The sequence below is a fragment of the Blennius ocellaris genome (genome assembly GCF_963422515.1).
Source record: "Blennius ocellaris genome assembly, chromosome: 13".
Lineage (NCBI taxonomy): Eukaryota > Metazoa > Chordata > Actinopteri > Blenniiformes > Blenniidae > Blennius > Blennius ocellaris.
In genome coordinates, this window is record NC_137662.1 from 16,139,405 (window position 1) to 16,150,448 (window position 11,044).

General features: G+C 40.4%; 1 protein-coding gene across 3 annotated transcripts; it reads left to right on the forward strand.

Annotated features, from left to right (window-relative positions):
• The first annotated feature begins 22 nt into the window (after nucleotides 1-22).
• On the forward strand, nucleotides 23-10,723 carry washc2c (WASH complex subunit 2C). Of its 3 annotated transcripts, none has more exons than XM_080507336.1 (31): nucleotides 23-121; nucleotides 2,079-2,222; nucleotides 2,387-2,551; nucleotides 2,713-2,781; nucleotides 2,868-3,041; nucleotides 3,177-3,270; nucleotides 3,376-3,437; nucleotides 3,574-3,630; nucleotides 3,721-3,822; nucleotides 3,976-4,060; nucleotides 4,267-4,326; nucleotides 4,444-4,565; nucleotides 4,658-4,748; nucleotides 4,845-4,898; nucleotides 4,986-5,162; nucleotides 5,270-5,433; nucleotides 5,533-5,643; nucleotides 5,893-5,982; nucleotides 6,071-6,172; nucleotides 6,271-6,372; nucleotides 6,468-6,640; nucleotides 6,780-6,894; nucleotides 7,018-7,443; nucleotides 7,548-7,670; nucleotides 7,805-7,906; nucleotides 8,026-8,100; nucleotides 8,256-8,315; nucleotides 8,734-8,952; nucleotides 9,033-9,740; nucleotides 9,840-10,011; nucleotides 10,107-10,723. In XM_080507336.1, the coding sequence occupies exons 2-31, from the start codon at nucleotides 2,079-2,081 to the stop codon at nucleotides 10,250-10,252; spliced, it is 4,344 nt and encodes a 1,447-aa protein (XP_080363462.1). In that variant the 5' UTR covers nucleotides 23-121; the 3' UTR covers nucleotides 10,253-10,723. The 3 variants fall into 3 exon arrangements, with proteins under 3 accessions (XP_080363462.1, XP_080363463.1, XP_080363464.1); XM_080507337.1 differs by having other exon boundaries at nucleotides 4,848-4,898; XM_080507338.1 differs by lacking the exon at nucleotides 8,256-8,315.
• The last annotated feature ends 321 nt before the right edge of the window (nucleotides 10,724-11,044 follow it).

Below are 11,044 nucleotides of genomic sequence, written 5' to 3' on the forward strand. Positions count from 1 at the left end.
GGCTGACCTGTCAGAAGACCAATGAGGGAAAGGCCAATTTTTGCATAATCGATCTTAATTTTTTGGTCTTTTTTGACAACAGTCGACCGTCGCGGACAGCATTTGACCCGTTTTTTTCGAGGTAAGGCGAGGAGTGTTAGTTTGGGGCGAGATAAATCTCCCCGTGTCGCCTGACACTGCTGTAGCTGCCCGTTGTTGTTGGCTAAGCTAAGTTCAGCTAGCCGTTAGCCAAACAGTCTCCTCTTTCTCAGTGAAACTCGTTCTCGACGCAGGAAACAACGTTTTGTAAACTTTATGCGGATACAGCATATTTCCTTCCGCAAATTTTGCTGCGTGGTTGTTGTTGCATAAGTCACTTAACGTGGTTGTCTTGCAAGTGTACCAGCAAAACTACACAAGTTGAGTTGAAGCTACAAGTTCAGAAGAGGTTTGATTTGTGACGTTTCACTTCCTATTGGTCAGTATCTACACATAAACAGGAGCAAAACGCTTTGGATTTCCTTCTTTTATTAGGTTGTGGTATGTCTGATCTTAGTTGTTTTGATTTTCGTATTGATCTGTAATTGTTTACATCAGAATGAGCCTCGATATACATTGCCATGTACATGACAGGACTATATTACCCATCCTTTAGTACACCTTGTGCTCTCTGTTTTTAAGTTGTTTTTTTGCCGTGGAGGCTTTTAGACCTTTGGTCATGTGTTTGTTATTACTTCCTGTGTGTGAAGCTGTGTAACAGTATTGGCCTGACCCCATTTTATGTTTTCTCTCTTCTACATGGAATATAAATGGCAAAATGGAAACACTAAAATCAGCAAATTATATATTTATGGATTTCTCAGATGATGTAAAAGGATTGTGATATTTTATCTTCAAATTGTATTATTGTCACCTGGTTAACAGCCAACAAGACCACTTTTCAGAGCAACGTTTTCAAATCTTTTAATGTGAATCTGTTGATAAACATCCAAGTGGATGTTCTGTTCTTCTGACTTATTATCTCATGATCCCAAAGTGTCAGTTCTACCAAACATAATGATTGTACATTAAACTCGGTTGCGAGTTTTAAAGAGATCAGACCACTCATCACTTCATCAGATTGGGGGAAAACAAATATCTGCAGTTGTCCAGCCATCAAAACATCTTCTGTACTGCTTCATCCAACTCGCAGTTGTAGGGTGGAACTGATTGCAGCCGTTTAGAATAGCAGACACGTTGACAACCAGAAAGACAAACAGAGTTATTGTTCAGTGGTAATGTTGCACGATAACAATGATTTTGTTTATATATAAACAAAGCTTGTAATGCATATTTATTTTCATTTCCATGAGTAGAAGTAGTATTCTGGTAACTTGTGCTTCTTCTTTGTTTCTGTTTGTCTTATCGTCTATTTGATGTAGATGTACAATGACAATTACTAATTTATTACATACTATTCTTGAACTTTTCTTTCCTTCTCTCCACCTTTCAAATTGGTTGTCACCTCTAGAATATCAGTATAGAAACTGACTTTGTACATGATTTCAAGTATTTTATATCGCATGCTAAACGGGTCTGTTTTACTCAGAAGCGGAGACTGTGTACTATGATCCAAGCGATGATGATGAAGTTTATTTGTTTATCACTTATCGAAACCAGATTCACAAAGTGCTCTACCATAAACGTATACAACACAACTACTATGAAAGTAGATTGATTACAAACTAAAATAAACAGGAAATGTGACTTTTTGTAGGTGTCCAGATAAAAGATAACCTACAGACAATTCAGAGTAACCAGTTAGTCTCAAATGCTAGTTTTTTTTTATTGTGGAAAGAAACCAAAGTACCCAAAGAAAATCATATTTTCCTTTATTGTCTATCTTTAGTTTAATTATTATTAATTTTGGCATCTGCCAGATATCCCTGAATCTTCATATTTGAATGACATCTCTGTTTATGTTTCCATCTTTCAGGTGGTTTGAATAAACGTTGCAGTTTATGACAACAGACGGAGAATCATTTGCTTTTTGGTTTAAATTCAACCGGCACTTAGAAGCATCTATTAAATATTTAATTCCACTAATAATCTCTTTGCAGATGAGTGGGGTGCCGGCGGGATTGGCAAATGGCCCAAGCAGAAGCGACCACTTTGAGAGCGATGCTCAGGTTTGGGAGAGGCCTTGGACTCTTGAAGAGATGCGGCAGAGCAGCGCCAACTGGTCGCTGGCAGCTGACTCGGGGGTACGTGCAAAATCTTCATCCCCAGATCTGAAATACGAATTGACCGTCATTTTTCGAAGTTTCAAAGGAAAGCAGTTAGAAATCAACGGGTGGTCAGATTGTGAGATAGCCTGCTTTCGGGTGATGACATTTCAGCTGATTCTGTCCTCACTTTTGTCCCTCAGCTCTTCCTCTTCCTCCAAGACTTCTCCCAGAGAATGCTGTCAAAGACGCATGACATCGAAAAGCAGCTGGACAGTCTCATCCGGGACACCAAGGCCACAGATAGCTGCTTGCACTCGGTCTTTAATGACTTCCTGATGCTCTCCAATACTCAGTTTATAGAAAATGTAACGTATAATCATTCAAACATTTTCATGCAGTTTACTTTTAATAGGTGTACAAAATGAATTGCCCTACTGGTTTATGCGCCATGAAAACCACAAGTGTTTTGAAAAGCTTTGTCGCTCTCTCTCTCTTTTTTTTCTTTTCACTTTGTGTGCTTTTGTAGAGAGTGTACGATGAAGAAATAGAAGAGACTATTCCCAAAGCCGATGCCTTAGAAAAGCAACCTGAGCAGGTGTGTTACCACAAAGAAACTTTAGTCTTAGGCGTATACCTGAATAGTATGTTAAGAATTGCCTTTGTTTTTGTTTTTTCCTGAAGGAGAAGACTCGAGAGCAGAAAGAAGCAGAGTTGATCCCCAAGATGCAGGAAGCTGTGAATTTTGGTCTGAAAGTGCTGGAATCCGCTTTTGAGCATCTGGACATCAAAGCAGGAAATTCTGACTCAGAGGACGAGGAGGTGACAGACAGAGTGGAGTCTATACTGGAGCCTAAGGTTTGCTTTTTTTCCCTTCTCCTTCTTCTTTTCATTGTTCAAAGCAGTAGAGTGGATTACGACAGATTCTGCATGTGGTGGAAGAATGTCACATTTGTGTAATCTGTCATGTTTTATTGTGTCCTCAATGGCTAGGATCTTTATGTGGACAGACCACTGCCTTACCTGATTGGTTCCCAGGCCTTCATGGAACAAGACGATGTTGGGCTGGGTGATCTATCAAGTGATGGTAATATAGCATCGATTTTTCAGATGCAGTATATTGCCCATCAACATTCACACAATTGATTGATTATTTCTCACGTTTCAAGTGTATTCTTTTTCTTCCCTCCAGAAATGTCAGTTGACAGCGACAGAGACAGTGTTATCGACAGTGAAGACGGCAAAGAAGCAGTCGTACGAACATTTTTCTTAAACTTTCACATAATTTGGGGTTAAATTGAAAACCTGCTGATTGTAATTATTTGTGTGTGCGTGTGCGTGTGTGTGTGTGTGTATATATATATATTATTATTATTTATTTATTTTACAGCAATCAGATGACGACTTCATTCAAGATGAGGATGATGAGTCGATCAATATAAAAAAGGTAACAATACACCTTTTAACCTTGCATTTCTATTAATAGATAAGTTAAAATCTTACATGATTTAAAAATGTTCCCTCTGTGCTCTCCTAGAAATCCTCCATGATGAGTTATGACGATGATGAAGAGGAAGAAGATGAGGATTCTGACATATTTGGAGAATCGGACAAGGACGACGACGACGATGACACAAAAGTAAGGCAGTGTGCATAATGATTCAATGAATTATCTGAGAAGTATAACAGTTTATGTTTGAGCTGAATATATGCGATTGCGATCGAAGACATTGAATTTTTTCGACTCCACGTTACAAAACCTCTAATGAATGTGCACATTTCTCTCATTCAGAACACAGGTCCTTCATCCTTTGCAGATGAGCTTGCTGCCCGGATCAAAGGGGAACCAGGAAACAAACCCGAGGGAGATCGTGCTTGTAAGTCCCCGTCGTCGCAAATCAGCCATGAGAGTTTCTCATATTATCGCACTTTGAATTTGCATTCCTCTCACTCATCATGTTTCATTTTAATATCAGTAAATTCATCCAAGTTTAAGTTTTGGATTAACGTTGAAAGCATGAGCTCCATCACTGCATGTGCATGTTCATGGAGCTTTTCTTTCCACCCTGTCATATCTCGAAAGCATTGACATCTAAGAAGAAGAACAAAGGCAGAAAAGAGCCAAAATCTTCAAAACCGGCGGGTAAGACACTCATAGCCATCGACGTATTTCAGCCTTTGTGTTGTGTTTTACACAAGTTATTTCCACGTTTTCTTCAAATGGAAAGCTAATTGCCGTTAATGTGCTTTGTAACTGCAGCTGACGAGGACAGTGACGACATGTTCAAACCACCAAAAATGGATGACGATGACTTCTCCCCATTTGGTGGCAAGAGTGGCCTCTTCAGTGGAGGAAGAGGTCTGTTTGACGACGATGAGGAGGTGAATTATTTTTATTGCTTCTTCAGATTCATCATATATTAATGTCTACCGGACAGAAACTTATTTGTTCTGTATGACACTGTGCCATTAAGGGGGATCTTTTCTCTGAGGCGCCAAAGCCGCCTCCTTTTGAAGAGAAAAAAGCAGGGAGTGAGAGCATGATAAGCACAGCACAAACTACAGGTAAGATAACGGCCTGATATCAATATGATATATACGGGCCTTTGAAAAAATTGCTTTAGTAGATTTTTTGTTTATACCTTTTCTTTTCTGTTCAAGAAGCCAGCAAACCTGGAAAGAAGATTCCAGCTGGTGCTGTGTCAATATTCCCAGGTAGTTACAGTTGCTATCTGACGGCTGATGTCGAGCTCCCGCCTACTTCATCAGCCTCAAACAAACTAAGTCTTGTTCTGCCAACAGATAACAACCTGTTCAGTTCGGGGAATAAATCTGACCCGGAGGAGAGCAAAGAGAATGGGATTCCACCTCCGAGGACAAACACCATCTCTAAGCAGGTTGGAGGTGGTGGGCTGTTTGATGATGAAGAGGAGGAAGATGACTTCTTTGGCAGTAAAAGCTTGAAAAAGTCTGATTCGGGTAAGTGTGTGAAAACACACAACTTGGCGTTACAGTCCAACAGTTGAAGCCGGGGTTTGAGGCCTTCCTTAAACTTCTCTGTGGGGACTTTCTTTTCTTACTTTCAGCTGGACAGGAGAAGCCCAAACCCAAGAAGGCTATTGACCTTTTTGACGAGGAGGAGGAAGAGGATGAGGATGGTGACATATTCAGTAACAAGTCCAGTTTATCTGCAACAAGTCAGAGCAAGACAGAGGCAGTAGGAGCACAAGTTAAAGCTCCCGAGAAAAAGGTACACAGACACTTTATTATATATTAGTATGAATGTTGTTTTTGTACGTTGACAAGTGTGTTTGCTTCTTCTCTGATGTTGACAATTGATTATTTCCAGATGCCAGCAGGGGCTGTGTCTCTGTTTGGCCCAGGGACTAAAAATTTGCTCAGCGAGGCCCTGAAAAAACGTCAACCATCTACCAGTGAAGAATCGGAGAAATCTGAAGAGGTCTGAACAGACTTTTTCTCTTTTGTTGTAACAAATATTATCCTGATAAAATGGAGTTGTTGTGAATGTGGTGTCACAACAACTTGGTTCCAACAAGAGATCTAACATCTATTGAAGCTGCTCTTTACATATGTTGACAAAGCTCAGGCCTTTCTCCTTGTTTAAAGCTTGGACCCTCTTCTTTAAGATGAAAAGTTTGACTTTAGATTGCTATTCTCTATTTCGCCTCTGTCCCATTGTGAATTACAGAATGGTCCACCTCCAGATGTTGGGCAAGCTGCTGTCAAGACGCACATACCTGAGACCAAAGGGCTCTTTTCTGATGATGAAGACACACAGGTAACGTTTTCCAAACATAAAACGGTACAAAAGCCGTAACAGGAATCAAATAGTTTCAGTTCACAATATACGCATTTGGCATCCATAGGTATTTCCAACAATCCCGAAGAGCCAGTCTAAGCCCGAACCTACAATCCAGAAAAAAAACAGCAAAGACACTCTCTCTTTGTTTGACGATGAGGAAGAAGAGGTAGGAATGAATTTCACATTACAGATAAGAATTACATTTAGATTTATTTTTTTTTTGGTCTTTGAGTGCCTCACTCTAATCTAGTTGCTTCCTTGCAGGATCTGTTTGCATCAGCAGCGAAATCTAAACCAAAACCCAATCAAACTAAAGCCTCCACACCACAACCCAGCAAGACTGTGTCCCTCTTCAGCGATGATGAGGTATTAAATCAAGGAGAAATGTTGTATGCTCTTGTCTCTTTGATGGTTTCTGTCATCCATGTGTAGTCCAATACATATGTTTTTTCTGATGACAGGACCAATGGCTAGGTTCTAAAACTAGTGAAACAAAGTCGGAGAAGAAGATTGGAGGGATGAAAGCCAGCGTCAGTGCTCCATCCAACCTCCCCGGCACCAAAACGGCTCAGGGGAGTAGCCTTTTTGACAATGACGGGGATGACGACCTGTTTGCTCCAACAAAAGAGTCAAGGTATGCCTTGCATTTCAGTATAATCCCTACATGATAATGCAAAACTTAATCTATAATAAAACCGCTTTGTTCCTGACAAAATATTCCCTTGAACAGTACACTTTCTGTATAACTATAACATTTTCTGCTTCTTAAATAGTCAGAAGAAGCCTCAGAGGGTTGCTCTCTTGTTCGAAGATGAGGACAATGGTGATAAAGGATCCCTCTTTGGCACTAAACCGGCTGTTAGCCCACACACTGGAGCGCCGGCTCAAGTGGGTGCACAATTGCGTTTTCATTACACATGGAAAATTATCTTCTTTTGAACATTCTACGATTGGTATTTCATCTTTGATTCATGCCAAGATTAAATAGCTTTCATATCTGTTTGCATTCAGACACCTGATGTGACTACGAAGTCAAATTCGCTGCCTCAGAAGTGTGACGAAATGACAGCGTCTGAGACGACACCAAGAGACAAGTCATCTGGGCAGGAGAAACCTGCATCGAATCCCCCCGAAATGTTCCCAAAGTCCCAACCACCGGAGAGCAGTGAGAGTAAAAAGAAGCCTGCTGGAGCGGTCAGTCTCTTTGGAGGCATTAATGTTCTTGCCAGCAAACAGACAAAGAGCCCATTGGGTGAAGTAGACCAAGATGACATTTTCAGCTCCAAGGTCAGCCCGCCATCAATCGTGGAAGAGAAGAAGGAAGAGAAGGCGAAAACTAATGCTGTTAGCTTGTTTGATGATGAGGAGGAAGACGAGTCTGACTGGAATGAGCCAATATTCACACCCAGTAAACCCACAGTGAGAAAGACACAAAAGGTTTGTGTGCCCGGTTTAACACGGGCCTGAAGAGTTTCTTTCTGCATAGTCTCGTTTCTTCTACAAGAGTTTTATCACCACATGTCTTTCTGTATTGTTTGAAGGTCATAGAGGAGCAGGCAAAGAGCACTGGTGTGTTCCAGGATGAAGAGCTGTTGTTCAGTCAGACGCAGCAGAAGGACAATGACCCAGATGTCGACCTCTTTGCCAGCTCAGGGAAACCGGCAGTCAGTATCTCACACGTTCTTAGTATTTAATATGCTTGTCTGCAAGTACATTGTCGAAAACACTTACCTATTGAGCCTATGTTTACCTGTGTTTCATGGGAAATTGACAAAACATGTCTGTCTTCTCCTCTGAGAGCTCCAAGCTCAGCACAGCAAAGCCAGCAGCACAAAGTTTGTTTGCGGACGAGGATGAGGATGACCTCTTCAGCTCGCTAAAGCCAAAACCACCTCCTCCGGTACAAATGCAAAACTGTTTTTCGTGGCTATCTTGGAACGCTGGCTTATTACATGAGATGGAACCATCAGCTACTTAAAGAATCTTCAACACTGACTCTGTTTTCATTTTCATTACCAGGAAATCCCCGAAAAACCCAATAAACTGAGTGAAAAAGCCCCATTAGCAAGTCCTGAACCTTCATCAGAAAGTCAGGTAAGTCCACTGTGTCTATACCATATGGTCTACTGTATGGCAAAAAACACATGTACTTTTGGGTATCTTTTTTTTTTTTTTATGTTTTTTTTTTAGAACAGACGGATTGTTTTGCTTTGTTACATTTCTGATCTTACTGTAATCTGACCACACAGAAGCCTGCAGCAAGCCCTGTAAAACCTAAAGATTCCTCATCAAGGATTGGGAAACTCAAAGTAATATATTTTTTAATCAAATCAAATGTCTTCATCCTTGACATTTCACTCTGATTCCTTCTATAGAGGAACTATTCTATTCTCACTTACATATTTTCTCTTTTAACACTTCTTTTTCCTGGGCTTTTTCATGTTCCAACTTCCAATCTTGTCTCTGATCAAGTGACATGGCTGTTAAAATGAATATTCTTTATTTTTATTCTCAGAATTTCTTGTCATTTCCAAAGCTGTTTCTCACCCATTTTAGTCTTGCTCCATTTCCATTCAAAGTCCTGGCTTCTCATTTTGTCTTTATCTGCTTCTTTGGAAGATTTATAAATTGGGTCGTCTGATGAAATCGTTTTAGCGCTCAAGTTTAATGTATCTTTTCATGGAAATACCTTCAATCTTATGATTATTTGTGTTTTTCTGCATTTAGGCTAGTTTAATGATCAACCCCGCTGCGTTGCTGCCTGGTGCTGCTCCCAGCAGCATGCCAGGGTCCAGTGGAATGGGCCCCAGTTCTTCGTCAGGAGTGTCCAGCTCCAGCCTGAGCCCCAGCCCTTTGACAAGCCCTGCAGGGCCACCGACAGACAACGAGGGAGGAGTGAGCTTTGACATTCCTATCCAGGCCTCAACCCTGCAGAGTGCAAACAAGGTGAGCTGCAGTATGGCACTCGCATTCTCTCATTGTTGGAATTTTTGATGTGACATTGTTCTGAATCTTGTGTCGTATAGAGTCGTGCCAAAGGCGCTGTACAGCGTAGACCCCAGTCCAGAGCAGCGAGACAGCAGGCAGCTCACAGATCTCTGCAGGACAAAGAGGAAACAGGAGGTGGCGAAGTTTCTGGGCCAAAATCGGGTCTGTCTGGATTAGTGGTACCTCCTCCAGACAAATCCACCCTGGCAGAAGTCAGTCCAACATTACCGGACAAGGTTGCATCTCCAGTCGTTCCTGCCTCCACCACATCTCAGCCTTCACCCTCCCAAATTGTCACCAGACCTTCAGAACTCACTCTGCCAGTATCAAAAAATGCCATAACGAAAGACTCTGCTAAAAATGGCAAGGATACCAAGGGAGCGCAGTCTTCTGATGAGGATGATCTTTTTGGCTCCGACGGTCTGTTTGGTGCAACTACCGTCACTCACTCAGCTTCCACCAGACCAACTAACAAGACAACAAATCATCAGGCCAGCAGTGGGGTGGGATTGAAGATAGACAAGGACAGAAGCACACTGACATCCATTTTTGATGACAACACTGATGATCTCTTTAAGAAGGTCAAGCCAAGGTCAACCACTAAAAAGGCTAAGGCCTCTGCCTTTTTGGAAGAAGACGACGATGATGAAGACTTATTTGGCCTGAGCAACAGTTCCACTCCCACACCTACAAGTGGTAAAGAAATCAAAAGCAGCAGTAGTTCGTCAAAGCAGGATATCTTTCAGGTACGTTCATTTAGTTTTACAGTGTTCTTTCCATTGGTCATCCATTGCTTTTAATTAATTTTCCTATTTTGATCTTTTATCGCCTCTCTATGTTTTCAGGATGAAGTAACCACTGTGCCTAAAGTTCACAAGAAGCACAAAGAAAATACCCTCGATGCCAGCTTGTTTGATGATAACATAGACATTTTTGCTGACCTGACAGACACTTTAAAATCAAAACAGAAGCCCAAGACAAAGGGAGAGACCAAGTCGATATTTGATGATGATATGGGTAAGCAAGCCTACAATCTTGAATTTATTCTGTGCTCTAAAACCTATTCAACTAAATATTTTCTGTGCGTCTTTGTTTTTTTTTGTTTTTTTAAGATGACATCTTCTCACCAAGCACAGTAAAACCAGTGGCGAAGGTTTCCCATAAATCAAAGAAAACAGCACCGGCCCAGGAGAACACCACAGCATCAGAGTCAAGCAGCATATTTGACGATCCTCTCAATGCTCTGGGTGGGAACTGAACTGTTGTAGCAGGATTTGTGAAAACATTTTTGTCATTTGGATCACTCAAAGATATCGGATACACTGTTGATAGAGTATTTATTCAGATAAATTCCTATAAATACTGTGGCTTATTTTTGGCAGAGACAGACACAAATGAAAAAATATTCCAGTCATCATCCAACAGCATTTTCAAAATCATTCTGGCGTCATATTATGTCCGCTTAGTCCTCATTGTATATGATAGCACTTTATAAGCATATGGTATGCTTTCCCTCAAAGCTGCAGAAATTAAACAGATTTTTTTTTGTTATTTTTCTTTTTGTATCTTTTGGCTTTGCCATGTGAGATTCCATGCCTTTGGTTTTGTGCCATATCATATTCAAGAGAAATCATTGTGTTTACTTATAGTCTTACTCATTTTGACATTGTTTTTATTAAGAAATTCATCCATTTCTTAACTTTGGCTGTGATAAAGAAGAAATTTCATTTTTAATAACTAAAAAGAAACATATTTTATCCTATGTGAAATGTGTGTGCTTATTTTTAATAGATTTAATATTTCTTGTCCGTTGAGACTCTAAACATTTATATTAATCAGCATCCTGTATGAGTAAGACATCCATACAAACACAATTAATTATTGTTGTCATTAACACAGTTTATAAAAAAAACTTTTTACTTGTATGTCACTTTTATTAAAGCAGGAGTATCAGGAATGAAGCTCTTCATTCAAATTTTAAAACTGAAATAATCCTACGAGATGAATCCACATAGGGAAATTATTTTTTCCACATTTACCCATCTGAGTT

Coding starts and splice junctions, on each gene's coding strand:
- washc2c (XM_080507336.1), top strand. CDS start 2,079: ATGAGTGGGGTGCCGGCGGGATTGGCAAATGGCCCAAGCAGAAGCGAC. Junction 4,899..4,985: donor TGCTGTGTCAATATTCCCAG/GTAGTTACAGTT, acceptor TTCTGCCAACAG/ATAACAACCTGTTCAGTTCG. Junction 10,012..10,106: donor GATATTTGATGATGATATGG/GTAAGCAAGCCT, acceptor TGTTTTTTTAAG/ATGACATCTTCTCACCAAGC.